This window comes from Macaca nemestrina, chromosome 16, assembly GCF_043159975.1.
Source record: "Macaca nemestrina isolate mMacNem1 chromosome 16, mMacNem.hap1, whole genome shotgun sequence".
NCBI lineage: Eukaryota > Metazoa > Chordata > Mammalia > Primates > Cercopithecidae > Macaca > Macaca nemestrina.
The window spans coordinates 74,354,457-74,381,034 of record NC_092140.1 but is presented as its reverse complement, the minus strand read 5'-3'; the positions used below and the strand labels follow the sequence as shown (position 1 = coordinate 74,381,034).

Here is a 26,578-nt window from a genome sequence, read left to right as displayed (position 1 = left end):
TACTCGTAGTGTCGACGAAGGGAGAAGCGAATCCTGCTTGGAGCGAGAAGCGAGAAGGGATAGGAGGGGACAAAGAGCAGAGAAACCCCAGCCTAAAAGAGAACAGAGGGAAGTATTTCACACCCTCCAGAGCTCTGCCACAGTGTGAGGCTGACTCCCTTGTCCCATACCCACCATCACGTGGGATGAAGCCCTTGCTTGAGGCCTGCAGCTACTTGGAGGTAACTCTTGGGCAGGAAAGACAACTAGGATGGGTGCAAATTGAGGAGATGATTGGAGGTGATAGAGAAGGAGGAACTCAGATGGGATGATAAGAAGGGGGACTTACAAACTGAAGTTGAACTGGAATTAAATGCCCTCCAAAAATGCTGTCATACATTGAGGTGTAGATACAGTTACTTAGTGTGGATGGATCGATATGTTCACAGCCTAAGATATGCACTGTTGGCATATTAAACCTTATTTCTAATAAAAAAACAAATGCCATCTCAGGTCAATTTAGTGAGATACATACGTGTGAATAATCAAAGTGCAAGTCGGGAATAACTCATAGACTAACTGTAGCTATTTGTTGCAAAACGTTAGAATGACGCATTGTGTCTGACTCTGACCATATTTGTCCTATAGTCCCTATCCGAATGACCTGGCGGGAGTCATTATTGATCGACCCACCGATGACAGGTGAGTTATAAAAGATGTGCACATGGCCAGGAGCAGTGGTTCCCACCTGGAATCTGAGCACTTTGGGAGGCCAAGGCGGACAGATACCCTGAGGTCAGGAGTTCGAGACCAGGCTGGCAAACATGGTGAAACCCCGTCTCTACTAAAAATACGACATTTAGCCAGGCGTGGTGGCAGTCGCCTCTAATCCGAGCTACTCGGGAGGGTGAGGCGGGAGAATTGCTTGTACCTGAGAGGTGGACATTGCAGTGAGCCGAGACCATGCCACTGCATTCCAGCCTGGGCAGCAGGAGCGAAACTCTCTCTCAAAAACAAGAAAAAGATGTACACACAAACACACACACAAATTGGTGACAGAGAAAGAGGCTGAGATTACTGGGATTCACTCTCAGGAGTGTTGACAGTAATACAGCGTTATCTTTGACATCGTTTCTTTATCATCTCAGTGTATCACACATAGGTAAATTACATATTTTTTACAGTTGTTCAGAAAGAAAGAGAAACAGACTATAGAGAGAGGCTTCTGTCTGTTACTGTCTTCTCATCCTTAGTAACAGTCAAATGCGTTGGAAACTCAGATTTTCTGTGTATGAGACATACTGGAGTGGGCCGTGGGAATAGAGACTCCTATTTGGAGCAAGGAGAAGGTACGAGTACTTGGGGAACTGTGAAGCCCTCAGCAGAAAGGAACAAAGCTAAGAGCCTTGGAGGTGTTCTCCACCCTCCAGAACTGTGGCACCATGGAGGCTGGTGCTCCAAACCTTATATCACCATCGTATTGGATTGTGCCCCTGTGTCAGACCTGTAGTGACTTGACTCTTTTTGTGGGGCTGGGAAGACACCCATGCTGGTTGAAAGTAAGGAGGTAATGGAGGGCCTTTGAAACAGGACATTTAGTGAAATAAGGGGGCTGACGACCTCCAAACACAAGTTGAGTTTGAAATAACTGCCACCACACTGGCTGACACACACTGGGACGGAGGTCATAATAAAGAAGTTTATTTAAACCTGGAAGGATTACTGTTTTGCCCAGCCTAAGATGTTAGTTGCCATCGTATAACTCCTCCTTTCTAATTAAAAAAAGTGACATTTCAGAACCAAATAGTGCTATACACATGCATAGGCAGAACTTCACTGGTTTATGTGCAGAGTAATGAAAGCTAGTTTCTCCAAAAAAGTAAATTTCAAATTGTGTCTCCTCTCTGACTGTATTCTTTTATCATCCTCTAGTCCACCCACTAATGAATTGACAACAGCAAACCCAGAGGCACGTATCAATGAAAGGTGAGTTATAGTTAGATAAATAAAGACACACATATGCATAACTGTGCCTAGAAGTAGTCACACACCCAGACACATAAACAAAGATGTCCATCCATCCATCCATGCATCCATCCATCCCCACTTCTCTGAACACACGTCCACTAACAAACCCACGCACACAATGGAAACATACAATAAGGAGACAGATGAACGGACATTTGTGGAGTTTATTCTGAGAAGCCTGCATGGCCACAGAGAGTGGTTTTTAACAGGGTCTGCAATTCGTCTCATGGTAGCCTTTGTAGGTAACATTGCGTCCTTTTCCATTGGAGTTGTATACAAAGGAGCCAGTCCTAAGAGAGCTGCTGCTTCTTGTTAGGGTATTTGTCACCTAGTGAGTTCCTAGTAAGCAGTTTCTTAAAGGACTCAGATTTCCTGAGTTTGAGAATCTACCAGATTGACACAAGGGAGGAGAGAATCATATTTGCAACATGGAGGAGATAGCAGCTGACAAGGAGCAGTGAAACCCTGGGCAAAGAATGGAGCTAAGGGAACATGGACTTGTCCCTCAGACTCCAGAGTTCTGTCAACATATGAGGTTGGTGCTATAACACAAACAGGAGCATGCCATCTCACTGGATGCTGCTCTTCCTTAGGGCCGCAGGTACTTACTTGCCTGTGTCTTATGGATGGGAAAGACCAGCTTGATGGGTGAAAGAAAGACATGATGGAGAGATCTAGGAAGCGGGCCATAGATGGGATTAGAAGAATGACTGCCTACACAGTGGAGATGAATTTAAGAGAAATTCACCCACAAATGGCTGTCAGGCATTGGTCAGTTCCAGTGGTAGGCAGTTTAGGTTAACACTTGAGTCAGTGAGTCTTGGATAGGTGTAAAATGTGCCGCAATCGTAGAAAGTATGATGTGTAGGGTAAATGGCATGGCAGATTCGAAAGAACCAAATACACGCATGAATTCTGTAGGGTAGAGCAGTTTACAGGTTGAAAAGTAGTTGGAAGGCTGGGTGCATTGGCTCATGCCTGTGGTCCCAGCACTTTGGGAGGGCAAGTCAAGTGGATCACGAGGTCAGGAGTTCAAGACCAGCCTTACCAACATGATGAAATCCTGTCTTTACTAAAAATACAAAAATTAGCCAGGTGTGGGTTGTGCGCCTGTAGTTCCTGCTACTCGGGATGGTGAGGCAGGAGAATGACTTGAACCCAGAAGGCAGAGATTTTAGTGAGCCAAGATCATGCCACTGGACTCCAGTCTGAGTAACAGAGTGAGACTTTGTCTCAATTTAAAAAAAAAAAAGAAAAAAAGAAAAAATAATAATGGGAACTAGTTTGAACTGAAAATGTTAAGTCTAGGAAGTTACATGTTGTCTTACTATGTACGTTTTAAGTCCTTTGGCACTGTGCTGTGTGTGAACTGAGAGTATCTTTTAGTAGGCTGTCCATTGTAATATGTGATATAAGGGAGGAAAATTATACATGTATATATGCATATTCAAACACACACATCCATGCATTCATACACACTAGAGAGAGTGATTTGGGCTATTCACTGTCAGGAGCATCCATGGGAACAAGGTGTTCCCTTGAAACTCTTTCCAGAGTCCTCTCAGGATGAGCTTTGTACAGAATAATCTTTTGCTTTTTGGATGGAGGTAGGAAAATAGGGAAGAACTCATAGAGGGAGGCTTTTTATTTTAGGGTTTGTCACCTTTCCTTTCTGTGAGAATGAGACTATATTTATAGAGTGGACCAAGGAAGAAGCGAATCCTGCTTGGAACGAGAAGGAGATAGGAGGGGACAAAGAGCAGAGAAACCACTGTAAAAAAAAGAACAGCGCTAATAACCCTGGAAGTATTTTATGCCCTCCAGAGCTCTGCCATAGTGTGAGGCTGACTCCCTTGGCCCATACCCACCATCACATGGAATGAAGCCCTTGCTTGAGGCCTGCGGCTACTTGGTGGTAACTCTTGGGCAGGAAAGACAACTAGGATGGGTGAAAACTGAGGAGGTGATTGGAGGTGATAGAGAAGGAGGAACTCAGATGAAATTATAAGAAGGGGACTTAAAAACTAAAGTTGAACTGGAGTTAGCTCCCCTTAAAAAAGGTTGTTACACATTGAGGTGAAGATACAGTTGCTTAATCTGGATGCATCGCTATGTTCCCAGCCTAAGATATTCACTGTTGGCACATAACACTTCATTTTCAATAAGAAAAAATTTCATCCCAGTTCAATTTACAGGTATACATACATATATATATATATTTAAAGTGTATGCAAGGAATCACTCATCGAGTTAGTGTAGCTATTTGATGCAAAACATTAGAATTCTGCGTCGTGTCTGATTCTGATCATATTTGTCCCGTAGTCCCCATCCTGATGACCTGGTGGAAGTCGTCATCGATACAGACACCGACGACATGTGAGTTATAAAGGATGTTCACACTAACATAGAGATACAAACAAAACAGTGACAGAGGAAGATATTATGATTAGTGGGATTTGCTCTCAGGAGTGTCCATGGCAATACAGAGTGTCTTGGACACAGTTCATCTTCTCACTGTAGCACCTATAGTTAAACATCCACATTTTTACAGTTGTTTTGGAGAAAAGAGGAATAGTGTATAGAGAGAAGCTTCCGTCTGTTACTGGCTTTTCACCATTTGTTACTAGGAGCCGAATGCCTTAGGAACTCAGATTTTCTGTGTATGAGAAATACTAGAGTGGGCTGAGGGAAGAGAAAATCCTATTTGGAGCAAGGAACAGGTAGGAGTACTTGGGGAACTGTGAAGTCCTCAGCAGAAAGGAACAGAGCTAAGAGCCTTGGAGGTGTTCTCCAGCCTCCAGAACTCTGCCACTATGGAAGCTGGTGCTCCAGACCTTATATCACCATCGTATTGGGTTGTGCCCCTGTGAAAGACCTCTAGTTACTTGATGCGTTTTGTGGGGCTGGGGAGTCGCCCATGCTGGTTGAAAGTAAGGAAGTGATGGAGGGTTTTTGAAGCAGGACATTCAATAGATTAGGAGGGATGACTATCTAAAAATTGGAGTTGAGTTTGAAATAACTGGCGCCACAAAGGCTGTCACATGTCGGGATGAGGTTGTAATTAAAAGGTTTACTTGAATCTGGAAGCATTACTATTTTCTCCATCCTAAGATGGTGGTAGCCATCATATAAATCCTGATTTTTGATAAAAAATGATGTTTCAGATCCAAATAGTGCTATACACATGAATAGTCAGAAATTAACCAGTATATGTTTAGAGTAATGAAAGCTAGTTTTTCCCGAAAAGTAAATTTCAAATTATGTCACCTGTCTGACTGTATTCTTTTATCATCCTCTAGTCCCCACACAAGTGAACTGACAGGAGGAACCAAGGAGGCTTGTATCTATGAAAGGTGAGTTATAAATAGATAAATAAAGACACACGTATGCATAAGTGTGCATAGAAGTATATATATACACACACAGGCACATAAACAAATCTATTTACCCATCCATCTATACACATTTCTCTCAACACACGTGTACAAACCAACCCACGCACACAATTGAATCATAAAACAAGGAGACAGATGGACATTTGTGGAATTTTCTCTCAGGAGCCTACATGGCCATACAGAGTGTTCTTAGTGGGTTTCCAGTTCTTCTCATTGTAGCGTTTGTAGGTAACTTTGCATCCTTTTTTGATGGAGTTATATAAAGAGGAGCAAGTCATAGAAGGTTGCTTCTTCCTGTTAGTGTATTCGTCACCCTTAGTTCTTAGTAAGCAGTTTTTTAAGGGACTCAGAGTTCCTGAGTTCGAGAGCCTACCAGAGTGGCCCCAAGGGAGGCGAGAATCCTATTTGCAACATGGAGGACAGAGCAGCAGACAAGGAGCAGTGAAGCCCTGGGCAGAAAGGAATGGAGCTAATAGAACAGGACTTGTCCCTCACTGTCCAGACCTCTGTCAACATGTGAGATTGGTGCCCAGACCCAACCCCAAACGCACCACCTCACTGGATGCAGCCTTTCCTCAGGCCCACAGCTACTTGCCTCTGTCTCATGGACAGGAAAGACTAGTATGACGGGTGAAAGGAAGGACCTGATGGATGTTTTTCACAGGCATGTTCAGACTTCTACTGGAAATAAATCATGAAAAATGAAACCTGATGCAAGTTAATTATAGTTAATGCTCAAGAAAATTTAAAAAATTAATTAGATGTTCCAGAAGCTATAAGAAGTTTGTGTTTAATCAGTGACTAATTTTTAAAGAGGTTCTTTGTGTTATGTATTACCACTTCTTTTGCAAGGAAACATCAAGGTGTGAATTCTGTAATTGCTCATTAAGCAGTAGTACATGAGTTGAATATGTAGTATAGATTTCTTAAGCCGGTAAATAAAAATCTTCTCTATTCATTTGTTTTTTTTTTGAGACGGAGTCTCGCTCAGTCGCCCAGGCTGGAGTGCAGTGGCGTGATCTCGGCTCACTGCAAGCTCTGCCTCCCAGGTTCATGCCATTCTCCTGCCTCAGCCTCCCAAGTAGCTGGGACTACAGGCACCCGCCGCCACACCCGGCTAATTTTTTGCATTTTTTTTTTAGTAGAGACGGGGTTTCACCGTGTTAGCCAGGATGGTCTCGATCTCCTGACCTCGTGATCTGCCCGCCTCGGCCTCCCAAAGTGCTGGGATTACAGGCGTGAGCCACTGCGCCTGGCTCTATTCATTTTATAGTATAGTGGAGGCATGGGTGAATTAAAATGTATTTCTAATATGTAGATAGGTTTAATTTGTATATCATCATTGTTTAATTAATTGGCCATTGAAAAATGAGTCTGTTAATTGTTGGAATTTACTTACTGGAGTTATATGGTAGGATTTGCATAGCCTCACCCATTACTTATGTGTATATTTGATATTTTATTTTATTTTATTTTTTATTTTTATTTTTATTTTTTTTGAGACGGAGTCTCGCTCTGTCGCCCAGACTGGAGTGCAGTGGCCGGATCTCAGCTCACTGCAAGCTCCGCCTCCCAGGTTTACGCTATTCTCCTGCCTCAGCCTCCCGAGTAGCTGGGACTACAGGCGCCAGTCACCTCGCCCGGCTAGTTTTTTGTATTTTTTAGTAGAGACGGGGTTTCACCGTGTTAGCCAGGATGGTCTGGATCTCCTGACCTCGTGATCCGCCCGTCTCGGCCTCCCAAAGTGCTAGGATTACAGGCTTGAGCCACCGCGCCCGGCCGATATTTTATTTTTATGGAAAAACTACTCCTTTTGGTGCAAAAGATGTTTTTGCTAATAGTGTCAATAAAAGAGAAAATCATGTGGTGTTTATATGTCTGTGTACCTTTTTACTCCATTAGCACTGCCTTCAGTGAAATGACAATAACTCATGAAGCATCCTTCAACAAAAAGTGAGGTCTAAATAAATTAAAAGCTGGATGTAAACATATATATGTAAATATACACATAGACACACACACACACAAAAGCATACATGTAGAGAAGAGAGATTCAGATTTGCCTAGTTCATTGTCTGGAGCATCCATAACAACACAGGGTGTCTCAGACACTGTTTTCTAAAGTCTAATTACTGTAGTATCTGCAGTGACCTTTCTATCCTTTTTGGATCTAGTTGGATAAAAAAGGAACATGTCATAAGAGCAATGCTTCTTATTCCTACTGCATTGGTCACTCTTACTTAGCAGCAGCCAAAAACCTCAGGAAAATATGAGTGAGGCAAGAGAGGAGACAGTCCTATTCTTAGCATGGGGGAGGTAACAGTGGGCAGGGAGCTGAGGAACTGTCAACAGAAAAGAACAAAGCTAGTAGAACCTTGGTCTCTTCCTCTGTTACCACATGAGGTTACTTTCCCAAAGGCAAACCCACCATCAGATTGGATGGAGCCCCTGCCTTAGGTCTGCAGTTACTTAATCGTATCTGAGGGGCAGAAAAGACATCCATGATTGGTGAAGAGTTATTGGTGGTATTTGAACTTGAGAAAGCAGAAAATTACAAGGGTAAGCAAGGTGGGTATTTACAAACTGAAGTTGAACTTCTGTAAATTTTGCCAGAAATGGTAACTTGGGGATTAGGGTTAGGAGTAAAGAAATGTATATATACTTGATTCATTAAGTTTTTTTCACAGGCCTAAGAATTTACAAACATTTGAAACCTCATTTCTAGAGAAAAGTTGAATACCAGGTTTGAAGTAAATAACTGATTAACATGTCAATTTTTAGGGTAACTAGATTATAAATTGTAGAGTAATTATTGCTAATTTGTATCAGAAAAATAAGTCTAGGAAGACGTGGAGTCTTGTTACATTCATTTTTAATGCTTTAGCTATTACGCCATTGAACTAAAAAGAGTAATATGTGGTAGAGTCATTAATATATGGAGAGAAAGAAGAGAGGGAGATAATTGAGATTGGTAAGGTTCACTCACAAATGAAGTAATAAAGAACTGCACTTAAATGTTGATTCACTAGACTGTTTGTTAAGGCCCAAGAGCTTTTTTACATGATATAAGGCTTTCTTTTAGGGAAAAAAATGATATATTAATACTAGATTCCAAATAATTAATTGACATATACATTTTCAGAGTTCAACCAGTTTATAAATGTAGTAGAGCAATTGTACATAACTTCAACCAGAAAAGTAAGTCTCTGAAGTCGCTTGATCTGGCATGGACATTTTTACTCCTTAGCACTGGCCCAGATAAAATGACATCAGTAGTCTTTCACCACTTTGATATATCTGATATATGTCACCTTTCAATGGTGGTGTCATTGAAGACTACTAATGTTATTAATCTAGGTCATTGCTAAAGGATATATCTACACACACACACACACACGTGAATATATGTGTGTGTGTGTATAAATAGGTATATCCTTTATATATATATTTAGTATATATAGATACCTACATACATGTATGTGTGTATATGTATGAACATACCTATATACATATATCTATATGTATATATGTGCATCTATAGATATATACATATCTTTATGTATGTACATATATGTATCTATATAGATATATTCTATAGCACTGACCCCAATTAATAACATTAGTAGTCTTTTTAATATGTATACTTTAGCATATAGCCATGCATGTATATATATTGTTTAGCATGTATGTATACATATATAGTATATATGTACACATATGTGTATGCGTATACATGTATACCTTATTGTGCTTTATTGCCCTTCAGATACTAGTTTTTTATAAACTGAAGGTTTGTAGCAACCTTGCATTGCGCAAGTCTCTTGGTTTCATTTTTCTAACAGCATGTGCTCACTTTGTGTCTCTGTGTCACATTTGGGAATTCTTGCAATATCTTAAACTTTTTTTATTTTTGAGACAGACTCTCACTCTGACACCCAGGCTGGCATGCAGTGGTGCGATCTCAGCTCACTGCAACCTCTGCCTCCCAGGTTCAAGCGATTCTCCTGCCTGAGCCTCCTGAGTAGCTGGGATTATAGGCGCCCGCCACCACGCCTGGCTAATTTTTATATTCTTAGTAGAGACGGGGTTTCACCGTGTTCCTCAGGCTGGTCTCAAACTCCTGACCTTGTGATCCGCCCAACTTGGTCTCCCAAACTGCTGGGATTACAGGTGTGAGCCACCGCACCCAGCCTATTTTAAACTTTCTTGTTGTTAACCTATCTGTTATGATCTGTGATCAGTGATCTTTGATGTTACTATTGTAAGTCTTTGGGGTCAACATGAACATGAAGCATGCCCTATAGGACAACTACCTTAATCAATGTCATGTTTTTTTGACTGCTCCACAGAGGAGACATCCCCCATCTCTCTCCCTCTTCTTGGGCCTCCTTATTTCCTGAGATACAACAATATTGAAAGTAGGTCATTTAATAAGTCTATGAGGGTTTCTAAGTGTCCCTAGTGAAAGGAAGAGTCACAAGCCTCTCACTACAAACTGAAAGCTCAAAATGATTGTGAGGAAGGCTAGACTTCTGCACCAGTCAGACAAGTTGTGAATGCAATATATAAATATATATACGTATATATGTGTATATATGTGTGTATATATGTATATATGTGTATATATGTATATTTATATATGTGTATATATAGTCTTGAAGAAAATTAAGACTGCTACTCCAGTGAATGTACAAATGATGAGGAAGCAAAACAGTCTGATTGCTAATATGGAGAAGGTTTTAGTAGTCTGGATAGAAGATCAAACCAGCCATAGCATTTCCTTAAGCCAAAGCCTAATCCAGGACAAGGCCCTCACTCTCTACAATTCAGCGATGGCTGAGAGGTAAGTAAGTTGCAGAAGAAAAGCTTGAAGCTAACAGGTTGGTTCATGAGGTTTAAGGAAAGAAGCCATCTCCATAACATAAAAGTGCAAGGTGAAACAGCAAGTGCTGTTATCCTGCAGCAGCAAGTTATCCAGAAGATGTAGCTGAGACAGCTGATGAAGGTGGCCACACTAGACAACAGATTTTCCGTGTAGACAAGATACCCTTTTACTGGAAGAAGATGCCATCTAGGACTTTTATATTTAGAGAGGAGAAGTCAATGCATGGTTTCAAAGCTTCAAAGCACAGGCCGATTCTCTTTTAGGGGCTAATGAAGCTGGTGACTAAGTTGAGGCCAGTGATCATTGAGTGTTCTGAAAATCCTAGGGCTCTTACGAATTATGCTAAATAAAGCAAGATGGGTGACTAGAGATGCCTTATGCTCATTCCCCTACAAGAAAAAACCTAGGCAACAAATACGCATCTAAGGTCTGATTAGAGTGTCAAAGGAATAGTCCTGGAGTGCAGCAAAGGAGTAGAGACACACCTGTAGTGACTGGAAGGCCCCCACAGCATGGAAGCACTCAGCCTCTGCAGCCCCTTTTCCCCCACCTGGGTTGAATTGGCCCAGAGACAGGAAGGACTTCTCATTGCAGGGTGAAGGTAAGGAGAAGATCCCCACCAGCCCCACTGCCATCACAAACACAGAGTCTTAAGGAAAATCTCACAGTATTTGCAAGCCTTGAGGCCAGGGTGGAGTACTGCCAAGAATTTACACAGTTGCATGTCCTGGACTAGGAGTACAAGGTGAAGGCTTCCCACCCCCAGAGACCTAAGCTGCAGCAACACATCACCAGCTTGAGACCAGAGTCATCTCGTGAGTGTGCCCTCCTCTGGGGGCCAGTAGCCACTGTGCCTCTCCAGCACTGGAGCTTTACCTTCAGTATACCAAACCCACATGGGTGGGTTAAAGCCACAACCCCAGCTGTGTGGAGGTTGGTCCCAGGATTGGCGGTAACTCAAGTCCTGAAGAGCAGGGAAATCAACCCCCACCACTACACTTTCAGACAGAGGAATAATCTGCAGTCCCATCCAGGGTGAGCTCACCCTTGAGCTAGCCAAACCACTACATGCCCTCTCTCAAGTGGGAGAGTCCCCTAAGCCTCTGAGCAGCTGATATACTCCAAGGTCAAGAGGGTGACTATGAGTCTATGCTCAGGACCTGAGAAACAGCCGTGCAGGCCTCATCCAGGCATGCTCCTGACCTGCCTAGCAGCCCTCTGCCTTTAATAAGGGCCTGAGAAACAGTCCCACAGGCTGCCCCCAGCAGGCACACCACTGAGTGGGCCTTGAACTTGTATCTCAGACCTGAGAAACAAGTAGCTATGTGTGCCTGAGTCTCAGGGCTGAGAAACAACCCTGGGAGCTTACTGTGGCCAGCATACCCTCAGGCCAACTAAGCAGCCACATATACTATGTCCCAGTTTGAGGAACAGCCCTGTAGGTCACCCCCCACAGAAATGCTCCCAGACCAACTAAGCAGTTGTGCAACCTTTCACGAGCCTGAGAAACATTCCTGTACCCATTCCCAGCAGATGCACCTCCAGACCAGCCAATCAGCCATGAATGCCCATGTCCTGGACCTGAGAAAGAGCCCCATGGGCTACTCCCAGAAGACATGCCCCTAGGCCAGCTGAGCAGCCTTGTGCCCACATCCTAGGTCATAGAAGCAGCCCCCTGGGCTTCCCCTGGCAGGCACCACCCAGCTGGCCAGCTGAACAGCAGTGTGCCCACATCCTGAACTAGAATAGCCCTATGGACCACCCCCAGCGGACACACTTCCAGGACAGCTGAGAAGTTATTTGACTGTATCCCAGGCCTGAGAAACACCCCCTGTTGGCCAGCCCTGCCAAAGATGCCTTCAGTCCAGCGTAGCAGCCATGCAGCTCTATATTTGGCCCATGGGTTTCCCCCAGGAGACTGGCCTCAGGCCAGATGAGCAGCTGTGTACCCGCATACCAGGCATGGGAAACAGCCCTTCAGGCCACTCCTGGAGTGCATGATTCCAAGCAGGCAAACAGCTGTGACAAAGATTTTTTAAGATAGCAAGAGAAAAGGAGGAAAACACTTACAATGGAATTCCCATTAGACAAACAGCTGATTTCCCTGCAGAAACCTTAGACTGGAAAAGAATGAGACGATATATTCAAAGTTCTGAAAGAAAAAAAAAATCTTTCAACCGAGAATATTATACCCAGTGCAGCTATCCTTTACAAATGAAGAAGACATAAAATCTGTCACAGATAAACAAAAACCAAGATAATTCATCACCACTAGACCAGCCTTACAAGAAATGCCCAAGGGAGTCTTACTTCTGGAAGTAAAAAGATGATAACTACCATCATAAAAACATGTAAAATTTTAAACATTGCTGGTAGAGTCAATACATAAAAGAGAAAGAGAAAGGGATGAAACCTTATTACTACAGACAACTACCCAACTACAAAAGTAAACAGAGAGGCAGAAAGGAACAAAACATACAAAACAACCAGAAAACAATAAAATGTCAGAAGTAACTCCTCACCTACCAATAATAACTTTGAAGGTTAGGAAGCATGTTCATAGCAATAAACACCTGGATCAAAAAACTAGAAAAATTTCCAATAAACTACCTAACAATTCTACCTCAAGAAACTACTATGGTAAGAACAAACCAAATCCCAAATTATTAAAAGGAAATGAATAATAAAGACCAAACAGAAATAAAGAAAATTGAGGCAAGATTTACAAAAGGTTAACAACAAAAAGTAGGTTTAAAAATATCAACAAACTGTCAGCTAGACTAAGAAAAAGAAAAGACCCATATCAATAAAATCAGAAACAAGAAAAGAGACCTCACAACAGATATGACAGAAATCAAAAGGATTATTAGACACTGTTATGAACAACTCTACAATAAATTTGAAAACCTAGAGGAAGTGGATAAAATCCTCGACCCATACAACCTACTGAGACTAAACCAAGAAGAAATCGAAAACCTGAACAGACCAAAAAGAAGTAATGAGGTTGAATCAGTAACAAAAAGACGTTCAACAAAGTCCAGGATCTGATGACTTCACCGCTTAATTCTACCTAGTTTAAAAAATAAACTAATATCAATTCTTACACTATTGCAAAAAATTAAAGCAGAGGAAAGTCTTCCTAACTCATTCTATATAAATAAAGTATAGTTGATAAAGTAGTGGTAGGATTTGAGAGGATTCACTCCAATTTTGAAAACAGTTCTACTGTGGATAAAATGCTATCAAATGGCATCACATGTTACAGAGAAATCACTTGTGAAAGGAAGAGTCATTTGATACAGTGAAGTTCGTTGTTGTCTTATTTTAAGAAATTGCCTCAGCCACCCCAGCCATTGGCAACCATGACTCTGATCTGCCAGCAGCCATCAACATGGAGGCAACGCCCTCCACCAGCAAAAAGATTATGATTTGCTAAAGGCTCAGGTGATCATTAGCATATTTTAAACCAATAATGTAGTTTTACATTAAGGTATGTACATAATTTTTTTAGACATAATGCCATTGCACACTTAACAGACTACAGTGTAGTATAATCATAACTTTTATATGCATAGGGAAACTAAAACATTTGTGTGAGTCACTTGATGCAGTTTTTGCTTTATTGCAGTGGTCTAGAATGAAACCCACAATGTCTTTGCGATATGTCTATACACATTTATGTATTCTATAACTATATGTATTCTTTTATATATCTTTATATACATGTATAGAAAGAGAGAGAGAGAGAAAAGAAGAGAAAAATATGCAAAATTCAGTGTTGGGAGTATCCATGAGAACAGAGTTTCTGGTTAATGATTGTAATTTTCTTTCTTAAATGTTAGGTCTTCCAGTGAGCTAAGTGGTGTTTACTATATCCTTTAGATTCATGGAATTCTTGTTATTCAAATAAATTCTTCATCACTGTTTTGTGTAGCAAATATCTAATGATATATTTTTGCATTTTTTTGGTGGCTAAAGTGTGTCAGAACGGCTTTCCAGGTTTGAAGATTATGAAAATGCTGAATATGTTGCTTCATATGAGTAAGTCAGTTTGAAGTCTGAAAGGAGGGAGCCATTGATGGATCTCTTTTCTTTAGTTAAACAGGGCTTACGCTGAGGCAAGAAGGAAAAAGGGAAACTATAGAAGGGTATCAAAATGCATGGGTGGGAGAGTACACCATATTTATTCCAATTGAATACTTAGACAAGTATTATTTTGAAAAAAAAAATCCATCCATTCAGGAATAAATGTTCTTCTAGCTTGAAAATGTAAAAAGTATCCTTAGAAGAAATTAACTTCATGAGAAGTTTTTTTATTTTAAAAGAAAACAGGAATGCAGAATGCTACTTACTCATCAATAGCGAACCTTTCTCATTTGTACTGGATCATGTGTGATTCCCAGTTTTGTAGATTTCACCTATGAGCAAATGGTATGGATAGCAAAAGCAAACATGTTTTGCTGACTAAAGACCTCTTTATGCTCATTGGGATTTTATTCTTCTCTGTTTCTAACCTCACTAGAGTACTGAGTACTTCCTATTGCACTGACCTGAAGGCATTTTACCATGTACTCACTGTAATGAGAGAATACATTCTTAAACTGGCTTGTGCCTGAACTGCAGACATATTCAGGAGATTTTTCGTCTGCTTCTTTCTTGCCCAGTTGTGTAACCATTCACCAGCTTGTGTCAATATTGGAGAGGAAGTACTTCCATAGAGGAAGTTAACTCATCATGGTTGTAAGCTGTTGGTGTCTAAACAAAGATTACATGGGAAACAGAGGGCAATACAAATAGTTCTTCAAATTACCCTGAGTTTTCATTTTCTAGAAATTTTTATCATGGGCCATCAATGAAGAATTCACGGCACCACTTAACTAAACTGTGTGTCTGCATACTAGCTATACATTTTCTGTAATGGAGCTGCCCAGGGCTGAGGGAAAACTAGACAGACTGAGCAAGGCAAGCATTTCCTTTTTCTTTCCCCACTCCAAACAAAATAAAGCAGGTTTTTGTTTTGTTTTATGTTTAAGTTACAAAGTCTCATTGCATAGACATAGGAGGAATTGGCAGTAGTCCCTGTGAGAATCACTGGTGTTACATACCAGGGGGATGATCTTGGATTTATAGTAAAAGCTGGAATCAGTGCTTGGCTTTGACATCATGTATTCATTCACCTGATACTCAACAAGTCACTAAACCTGTTTAACTTTTAGATTATTCAAATGTAAACTGGTTATAATGCTTTCTATGTAGTGGATATTGTACTGTAAAAAATTAGTAATAAAACTAAAATAACATGCAAAAACACTTTGAAAATTCTGTAGCTCTGTAAATAGGTTTTGTGCCAAAAACTGAAAATAACATAAGAGTTTATGAAAGGAAAATCAGAAAATACAATCAACAAATCTATCCACATTTAGTCATTCTTAAACTTTGATACATGAACTTCTAAGTTCTTTAAGCCTATACATTTTTATGTTTACAGATACGAGACCATACTTATATTCTTTTGTAAATAACTTTATTACTTAATGGCATCATGTCTATGTTTTCTTTTTAATGTATATTCATGTGCACTTACAACATTATTTGTAATAGTTGTGTAATACTGCGTGGTGTAGATGTGTTATAATTCATTTAATAGATATTGCTGAACAATTACGTTTTTTACAAGTTTTTACTGTTACAAAAAATGAATATATTTGAGGCTAAATCTTTGCATATTGTTGGTTATTTGTTTATTACAAATTCTCGGAAGTGGAAATCCTGTGTCAAAGGGAATGCTTGTGACACTATTGATATTGGTATGTGCTTGAACATCAAGATGCAAAAGTGTACATTTCTCTCCTCCAATACTTAATGCTAGCCATCATTGATTTCTTTGATATTAGTAAATATGTTTGTTCTAATGCACATTCCTTGACATACCTTCATTTATGCTTTTTTCAGTTAATATTTCATCATTTCCAAACTACCTTTGCCCAATTAAAATTGGGGTGCTTTTCTGTCTTCAGACTGAAAAGTTAAATCTGTTGATCCTTTTTCTATTTTATGTAATATAAGTAATTTCTCCTAGGTTGTCTTGCTTTTCACTATATAAAAGTGTTTAATCTTCATATAATCCAATGTACCTGTTCTTTTCTTTGTGATTCATGCCTTTAATGTTATTCTCAGAAAAAAAAATCCAAAGTTGAATTCAAAGCACAAATATTAACTATGACCTTCTCTACCCCAAGATTTTAAATATATTCACCAAGATTTCTGTTTTGAATTTATTTTCTTTATTTAAATAAAATAGCTGCCCTGAATTTACTTTGTCTTAAGGTATAACGTGTAGAAATTTACTTTTCTCCTGTGTGACGAATAGTTTTCACAGCATCAAAATATCATCCCCCTGTATTGTCCTTACCCTGTTTTAGTGATCTAGAGTGAGAGCAGGAAGACCAGAGAGTCAGTGCAGTGTTTTCAGTGCTTTGCATCATGGCCATCTCCATACTGCCAGTCTGTACCAGAGACAAATGTGTCCTGTGGGAGAGATAGCACCTGCCCTCAGTACAAATCCCATTTCATTAAAAATGGTCTTGTTAGTGTCTATCGGGAGAACCCGCTCCCGATGTTTAACGTGGGTTCTTTTCTATTTCCTCAGTGTCTCGGCTGGGTTGAGAAATAAAGGGAAAGAGCACAAGAGAGAGAAATTTAAAGCTGGGTATCTGGGGGAGACATCACACATCGGCAGGATCCGTGATGTTCCCCAAGCCGTAAAACCAGCAAGTTTTTATTAGCGATTTTCAAAAGGGGAGGGAGTGCACGAATAGGGTGTGGGTCACAGAGATCACATACTTCATAAGGTAATGAAATATCACAAAGCAAATGGAGGCAGGACGGGATGACAGGACTACTGGATGAGGCGAAATTAAAATTGCTAATGAAGTTTCGGGCACGCATTGTCGTTGATAACATCTTATCAGGAAACAGGGTTTGAGAGCAGACAACCTGTCTGACCAAAATGTATTAGGCGGGAATTTTCCTCCTCCTAATAAGCCTGGGAGCACTGACAGGAGACTGGGGCTTATTTCATCCCTTGGGCTTCAACCACAAAAGACGGCACGCCTTAAAAGGGGCCATCTATAAGGCTACCTTCAGGGTGCATTCTCTTTCTCAGGGGTGTTCCTTGCTGAGAAAAAGAATTCAGCGATATTTCTCCGATTTGCTTTTGAAAGAGGAGAAATATAGCTCTGTTTTGTCTAGCTCACCAGCGGCCAGTTCAAAGTTACCTCTCTTGTTCCCTGAACATTGCTGTTATCCTGTTCTTTTTTTAAGATGCCCAGATTTCATATTGTTCAAACACACATGCTCTACAAACAGTTTGTGCAGTTGACACAATCACAGGGTCCTGAGGCAACATTCATCCTCCTCAGTTTATGAAGAAGGTGACAGGATTAAGAGATTAAAGTAAAGACAGGCATAGGAAAACACAAGAGTATTGATTGGGGAAGTGTTAAGTGTCCATGAAATCTTCACAATTTATGTTCAGAGATTACAGTAAAGACAGGTGTAAGAAATTATAAAAGTACTAACTTGGGGAACTAATAAATGTCCATGAAATCGTCACAATTTATGTTCTTCTGCCGCGGCTTCAGCTGGTCCCTCTGTTCAGGGTCCCTGACTTCCCACAAAAAGTGTCATGTAGCTTCCACCTTCTATTGATAAAAAATAAGTCATGGTCATAGTTAATATTTGTGCTTTGAATTCAACTTTGATATTAATATTGGAACTTTCAGTGTTTTAAGTTTAGTATCTCATATCTTTTTCTCATTTTTTTTTTCTGAGATGGAGTCTGACTCTGTGGCCAGGCTGGAGTGCACTGGCGTGATCTTGGCTCACTGCAACCTCCACCTCCCGGGTTCAAGCCATTCTTCTGACTCAGCCTCCCGCATAGCTGGGACTACAGGTGTATACCACCATGCCCAGCTAATTTTTGGTATTTTTAGTATAGTTTCAGGGGACACTGAAACAGATTGAAGGGGCTACAACTACCCAAGCCACTCCTTCATGCCTTCATGATCTGTCAGGCTTGGTTCTGTATGGTCATATTGTCAAGTGAATTCAGATGGATGACATTTCCTTGATACCCAGAGATCCAGTAGGCTGTGTGGGATCAGAGGTTCTTGTAAGAGAATGGCAACTTCAGGAAAGAATTTGCCCCTTTTGGCCAATTGATCCTCTGTCTACATCAGCCTTAACTTTCTAAGCCTGGGTAGAGGTGGTGGGTCCAGGTGGAGGAGGGGAAGTTTAGAAGGATTGGGGATTTCCTTTATCTCAGGTTAACATCATTCATCAAAGGCCAATTTTGTTTTTTTAACTTTTATTTTAGGTTTGGAGGTACATGTGAAAGTTTGTTACATAGGTAAACACATGTCAGGGAGGTTTGTTTTACATATTATTTCATCACCCAGGTATTAAGCTCAGTACCCAAATAGTGATCTTTTTTGCTTGTCTCTCTCCTCCTACCCTCCCTGCTTCAGTAGACCCCAGTGTTTGTTTCCCTCCTTGTGTTCTTACATCCTTATCATTTAGCTACCACTTACAGATGAGAACATTCAGTGTTTGATTTTCACTTTCTGCACTAGTTTGCTAAGGATAATTGCCTCTAGCTCCATCCACGTTCCCACAAGAGACATGATCTCATTCTCTTTTTTTTTTTTTCTTTTTTCTTTTGAGTCAGAGTCTCGCTCTGTCACCCAGGCTGGAGTGCAGTAGCACAATCTCAGCTCACTGCAAGCTCTGCCTTCCGCATTCATGCCATTCTCCTGCCTCAGCCTCCCAAGTCGCTGGGACTACAGGTGCCTGCCATCACACCCGGCTAATTTATTTTGTATTTTTAGTAGAGACAGGGTTTCACTGTGTTAGCCAGCGTGGTCTCTATCTCCTGACCTTGTGATCTGCCCACCTCGGCCTTCCAAAGTGCTGGGATTACAGGTGTGAGCCACCGTGCCCGGCTGATCTCATTCTTTTTTATGGCTGCATAGTATTCCAGGGTGTATATGTACCACATTTTCTTTATCCAATCTGTCATTGATGGGTACTTGTGTTGATTCCATGTCTTTACTATTGTAAATAGTGCTGCAGTGAACATTTACATGCATATGTCTTTACAGTAGAATGATTTCTATTCCTCTGGGTATATACTAGGTAATGGGATTGCTCAGTCAAATAGTAGTTCTGCTTTTAGCTCTTCGAGGTATCCCCACACTGCTTTTTACAATGGTTGAACTAATTCACACTCCCACCAACATTGTATAAGTGTTCCCTTTTCTCTGCAACCTAGCCAGCATCTGTTATTTTTTGACTCTTTAATAATAGCCATTCTGACTATTGTCTGGTATGAAATGGCATCTCATGTGGTTTTGATTTGCATTTCTCTAATCTGTGATATTGAGCTATTTTTCGTATGCTTCTTGGCCACATGTATGTCTTCTTTTGAGAAATGTCTGTTCATGTCAAAGGCCAATTTTGGCAGTGCCCCAGTTCTCCTCAGTATCTGTCCTCTTTGTTCTCCAGTCTTAGGCACAGACTGGGAGCATTGTTTTAGGATTCATGCCTCTCACGGTGAAATTTGAGTCCTGTGTTGGAGACTTCAGTATGCCAGAAACTTCCTGAAGGGTTTTCCTACTGATGCCTGCTATGTCGGAGGCTTCTCCTCCTAAAGAGCCTCCAAAATAGGAGGCTTCAGTAAGGACAAAAAATTGTTCCTCATTAGCTACCTTGTCTTCAGCCATAAGGTAAAATGAGGCATTACTGGAGGCTCCATCAAGCGGGTTCTTCTTTCTTGGATTAATGGAAGGAGCCCAGTCTTTTGGGTGTTTCTCCTTTGAAGTATATCTTACTGAAATGTCTTACCTCTGCAGTTCATATGCAACGTCAAATGCAGCTCTCACTAATGTGTATCTGTTCACTAGGTGTCTAGTCTCAAAGAGATGATAAGAGCATCATTTACTCCCTATGCTCATCCTTGAAATACCTTACTTTATTGCTGTGGAAACTGAGATCTGGCCAAAGTTTGATGACTTGCCCAGGCTGGCATTAAAATACAGTTCTCTTCTACCACTCTTTTCTGTTTTCATGCTATATTCCTTGAGTTGATGACCACAAGTTTAAGTTTAGTATTGCCATAAAGTTGGAGTTGGGGCTTTGCATGCAATGGAAACGTTACTAAACATCCAAAGTTTACTGTCTTATTCACATATATTCTGGATAGGAAAGTAAAATACTCAGGGAGCAGAAAGGATAACATTTTAGTTTTTATTAAAAAGCATTTTGTTATATAACTTCTGAATAATTGTCCTTTAACATTATATTTATAAAGGCCTTTGTTTTTTGGTTAAATTTATGATATAGGTTAGAAGAAACCTGATTAATTTTATTTTTGCTTCTTTTTGCAGCAACAAGATTAAGAAAATTGTTCATTCAATTGTATCATCCTTTGCAATTGGGTATGTGAGACATAGAAAACACCATGTATTAAATATACCTGAGACTTAAATGCATAAAAAACACCACGTATTAAATATATCTGAGACTTGGCCGGGTGCAGTAGCTCACACCTGTAAACCCAGCCCTCTGGGAGGCTGAGACGGGCAGATCACCTGAGATCAGGAGTTCAAGACCAGCCTGGCTAACATGGTGAAACCCCGTCTCTATTAAAAATACAAAAATTAGCCGGGCATGATGGCAGGTGCCTGTAATCCCAGCTACTCGGGAGGCCTAGGTGGAAGAATCGCTTGAATCTGGGAGGCGGAGATTGCAGTGAGCCGAGATCACGCTATTGCACTGCAGCCCGGGTGACAGAGTGAGATGTATATATATATATACTTAGTATTTCAATGAGAAAGACCGAAATAAAAAACAAAACCAAAAAGCATTTCCTGTTCATCAGTTGCTAAGTAGCTATGTGCCCCATCTAATGTAAACTAATTTATCATGGAAGTTTGGTTTAAGCTCAACTTTAAGACTTGCAAAGAAATGGCTTTTGCCTAAGATTAATAGTAACATTAATATTATTTTTCTTCCATCTGCACAAGTAAAGTTAATGAAAATCGAGTGTTAAAATTCTATAATTATAAGTAACGTGTTTTATTAAGTACCTTATACATCCAGAATTACTCGTTAATTCTGGAAACAATTTACTTAGACTCTTCTCTACATAAGAGTAAGATTTCATACTATGATATAGATTTATTCAATATGATATAGATTTACACAATATAATTGTTCCCTTTTGAATTAATGATATTTTAACTTGAGCTGCAACTTTTTGAAAAGTACTTTGAAGATGAATTCATCTTCATAGATTAGGCAAATAATGTAAACAATTTATGGGGAATGTATTTAGAATATGTAACAGCAAGTTTCAGGAGGTACTTTAGAGTTCAGTACTATAAATACGTATGGAATTGAATTCTTTCTCATGTACCCATCACTGTACTAGAATCGTCCCTAAATATGTAGTCATGTACTTGTTGAAAATGTCACTGACAAAAAACTTGGTCTTTTTAAGAACTTATGTTACTCATGCTTTCATTTGGTTTTTATTAATACATTCTTAAGAATTATCAAGATTGATAAGATTTTATTTTTTTATGAGAAATGGGTATAAACTTCTTATGAAATTCTCAAATTTTAAGAAGAGTTTACAAACAGACACAGGTAATTTTAATTCAATTTTACTTTTCTCTCTTGAGGTGTTAGTGTGATGTTTCTACTATAAAAAGGCATGATAACATCTTGTGAAGTGGTTTGGTGGGAATTTTTTTTATTAAGAACTGCTTCTATCGGATGAAAACACTGATTCGGTTTCTGAGATTCTATAACATTACAGTTTTTCCTGCCACTGGGCAGTTTAATACTAAATAATAACATTTTCGTACCCGATCATTGGCCTAAATATAGTATAACTATAGGGACACAAGCCCCTTTATCTTTGCTGTTATTTATTTATTTATTTATTTATTTATTTATTGTAGAATATTTGGAGTTTTCCTGGTCTTATTGGATGTGGCTCTGATCTTTGCTGACCTAATTTTCACTGATAGCAACGTTTATATTCCTTTGGAGTATCGTTCTATTTCTCTAGCTATTGCCTTATTTTTTCTCATGGATGTTCTTCTTCGAGTATTTGTAGAAGGGTAAGTTTGATTATTTTGATAATGCATAAAGCTATTTTGTACTTTTCTAAGAAGCGCTTTGGGAGGCCAAGGCGGGTGGATCACGAGGTCAGGAGTTCGAGACCAACCTGGCCAAGATGGTGAAACCCTGTCTCTACTAAAAATACGAAAATCAGCTGGGTGTGGTGGCAGGAGCCTGTAATCCCAGCTACTCGGGAGGCTGAGGCAGGAGAATTGTTTGAACCCAGGAGGCGGAGGTTGCAGTGAGCCGAGATTGTGCCATTTCACTCCAGCCTGGGTGACAGGGTGAGACTCTGTCCCCCCCGCGCCCCCCCCAAAAAGAAGGAACAAGAGGATTCACCTCAAGCTGATTTAAAAGCCTTTGGGCCTTAGGAGAACCTTGGTGGTAGTCTGGCAGTACCCCCCATGGCCTGTGTTTGAGTTTGGTAGCCATAGATTGATGCTCCTCTGCTTTTGGAGAGGGGTGGAAAGAGTGGGGAGGACTGCATCTTGTGGTTTGAGTGACAGCTCAACCAGCTCAGCCATAGCACAATAAAACACCAGGTAGAATTATAAGTTTTTGATCTAGGCCCTGATTCCCAGCACCTTTGGACTCACCCGGAGCCTGGGAGAACTTGCCATCCTGAAGGGAAGGACACAGGCCTGGCTGTTTTTACCATGTGATGATCGTAGAGCCCCAGGGCTTCAGCAAACTTATGCAATAGCTAGGGAGTGGTTACAGCAGGTTTTGGGCAAGACCCAGTGCTGTGCTGGCTTCACATCGACCTAATGCAGTTATAGTAGTGGTGGCCACAGGGGTGTTTGTGTCACAGTGAGTCAGAACAGAGAGGAAGACTCTGTTTGTTTGGGAGAAATTAAGGGAAGAGAACAAGACTCTCTTTTTGGTAACCCAGAGAATTATCCTGGATGTTGTCTAAGACCATTAAGGCAGTACCACATGAGTCTGCAAGAATTACAGAGTTTAGGAGGCTTAGGGTGCCCCCTAAAGCAGATACAACTTAGATCACAATAGCCAAGTTCTTTCCAATATCTGGAAAGCCTTCCCCAGAAAGATAGGTACAAATAAGCCCTGACAGTGAAAACTACGATAAATACCTAACTCTTCAATGCCTAGACACCAAAGGACATCTGCTACCATCAACACTATCCAGGAAAACATGACCTCACCAAATGAACTCAATAAGACACTAGAGGCCAATCCTGGAGAAACAGATATGTGACCTTTCAGACAGAGAAATCAAAACAGCTGTGGTGAGGAAACTCAAAGAAATTTAAGATAACACAGAGAAAAAAATCATAATTCTGTTAGATAAGTTTAACAAAGATATAGAAATAATTTAAAATAATCAAGCAGAAATTCTGGAACCAAAGAATGTAATTGGCATACTGAAGAATGTATTAGAGTCTTTTAATAGCAGAATTGATGAAGCAGAAGAAAGAATTAATGAGCTTGAAGGCAGGCTATTTCAAAATACATAGAGGAGACAAAGGAAAGAATAAAAAACAGTGAAGCATGCCTACTGAATGTAGAAAATAGCATCCAAAGGGCAAATCTAAGTGATATTGGCCTTAAAGAGGAGGTGTAGAGAGGGGGCAGTTAGAAAGTTTATTCAAAGGGATAGTAACAGAACTTCCCAAACCTACAGAAAGATATCAATATCCCAGTAGAAGAAAGTTATAAAATGCCAAGCAGATTTAACTCAAAGAAGACTACCTCAAGGCATTTAATAATCACACTCCAAAGATCAAGGATAAAGAAAGGATCTTAAAAGCAGCAAGAGAAAAGAAACCAATAATATACAATGGAGTTACAATACAGCTGGCAGCAGACATTTTAACAGAAATGTCTCAGGCCAGGAGAGAGTGGCATGACGTATTGAAAATGCTGATGGAAACAAAACATTTACCCTAGAACAATATATTCAGTGAAAATATCCTTCAAAGTGAAGGAGAAATAAAGACTTTTCCACACAAGCAGAAGCTGAGGGATTTCATCAACACCAGACCTGTGCTAGAAGAAATGCTAAAGGGAGTACTTCAGTCAGAAAGACAAGGACATTAATGAGCAATAAGTAACTACCTGAAGGTATAAACCTCACTGGTAATAGTAAATACACAGAAAAATACAGAATGTTATAACACTAACTATGGTGTATAAACTACTCTTATTCTAAGTAGAGAGATTAAACTATGAGCCAATCAAAAACATTAACTACAACAACTTTTCAAGACATAAATGTTATAATAAGATATAAATCGAAATAACAAATAGTTAAAAAGAAATGAGACTAAGTTGTAGAGTTTGTATTAGTTTTCTTATTACTTTTTTGTGTATGCAAACAGTGTTATTTTATAAGCTTAAAATAATGGGTTATAAGATAGTATTTGCAAGCCTCATGGTAACCTCAAACCAAAAAAATACAATGGATACACAAAAAATAAGAAACATGAAACTAAATTATATCACCAGAGAAAATTACCTTCACTAATGGAAGACAGGGAGGCAAGAAGGAAGAGAAGACTACAAAACAACCGGAAAACCATTAACAAAATGGCAAGAGTAAGTCCTTGCTTGTCAATAATAACATTGAATGTCAGCAGATTAAACTTTTCAATCAAAAGACAGAATGGCTGAATGGATGGAAAAACAAGACTTGGCCAGGTACGGTGGCTCACGCCTGTAATCCCAGCACTTTGGGGGGCTGAGGCAGGTGGATCACAGGGTCAAGAGATGAAGACAATCCTGGCCAACATGGTGAAACCCCATCTCTACTAAAAATACAAAAATTAGGTGGGCCTGGTGGTGCACACCTGTAGTCCCAGCTACTCAGGAGGCTGAGGCAGGAAAATCACTTGAACCCGGAAGACGGAGGTTGCAATGAGCTGAGATCATTCCACTGCACTCCAGCCTGGTAATGGAGCAAGACTCCACCTCAAAAATAAATAAATAAATAAATGAAAGTAAAAACAAAAACAAAACGAAACAAAAAACACAAGACCCATCGATCTGTTGCCTATAAGAAACAGTCGTCTCCCATTAGTCTGAAAATAAAAGAATGGAAAAATGTATTCCATTCCAGTAGAAACCCAAAAAGAGCAGGAGTAGCTACCCTTGTATCAGATAAAATAGACTGCAAGACAAAAACGATAAGAAGACAAAAACGATAAGAAGAGACAAAGAATGTCACTATATAATGATAAAGGGATCAATTCAGCAAGAGGCTATAACAATTTTAAGTATATATTCATCCAGCATATATAGCCAATATATATACTGAGACTCGATAGCTTCCCTGCTGAATTCTACTAAACATTTAAAGAAGAACAAATACCACTCCTGCTTAAACTATTCCAAAAAGCAGAAGAAGATGAGGGAATACTTCCAAACTCATTCCACAAGGCCAGTATTACCCTGATACCAAAAGCAGACAAAGATGCATCAAAATAAGAAAGACAGGGAGCGGTGGCTCACACCTGCAATCCCAGCACTTTGGGAGGCTGGAGCAGGTGGATTACATGAAGTCAGGAGTTCAAGAGCAGCCTGGCCAATATGGTGAAACCCCGTCTCTACTGAAAATACAAAACTTAGCTGGGCATGGTGGTAGGTGCCTGTAATCCCACCTACTCAGGAGGTTGAGGCATGACAATCACTTGAACCTGGGAGGTGAAGGTTGCAGTGAGCCCAGATCACGACAGATGCACATGCACTCCAGCCTGGGTGACAGAGTGAGACTCTGCCTCCAAAAAAAAAAGAAGACAACAGGCCAATATATCTGATGAATATTGATGCAAAAATCCTCAACAAGATACTAGAAAGCTGAATTCAACAATATACTGGAGAGATCATTCATCATGACAAATGGGATTTATCCCTGGGATGCAAGCATGGTTCAAAATATACAAATCAACCAAAGTGATACATCATATCAACATAATAAAGGATAAAAGTCATAAGATCATTTCAGTTAATGCTGAAAAAGTGCTTGATAAAATTCAACATTTCTTCATGATAAACACTCTTAAAAAAAACTGGGGCCGGGCGCAGTGGCTCAAGCTTGTAATCCCAGCACTTTGGGAGGCCGAGACGGGCAGATCACAAGGTC

General features: G+C 40.1%; 1 protein-coding gene across 1 annotated transcript in view; it reads left to right on the top strand.

The window, feature by feature from the left end:
- The window catches only part of LOC105490760 (phosphatidylinositol 3,4,5-trisphosphate 3-phosphatase TPTE2-like), a 103,589-nt gene that overhangs the window by 28,002 nt on the left and 49,009 nt on the right, over positions 1 to 26,578 (top strand). Inside the window, exons 11-17 of the mRNA XM_071081279.1 lie at positions 628 to 681; positions 1,912 to 1,965; positions 4,330 to 4,383; positions 5,307 to 5,360; positions 14,266 to 14,328; positions 20,733 to 20,783; positions 22,314 to 22,475. Coding sequence (XP_070937380.1) covers positions 628 to 681; positions 1,912 to 1,965; positions 4,330 to 4,383; positions 5,307 to 5,360; positions 14,266 to 14,328; positions 20,733 to 20,783; positions 22,314 to 22,475 — 492 coding nt within the window. The remainder of the gene's footprint in view (positions 1 to 627; positions 682 to 1,911; positions 1,966 to 4,329; positions 4,384 to 5,306; positions 5,361 to 14,265; positions 14,329 to 20,732; positions 20,784 to 22,313; positions 22,476 to 26,578) is intronic.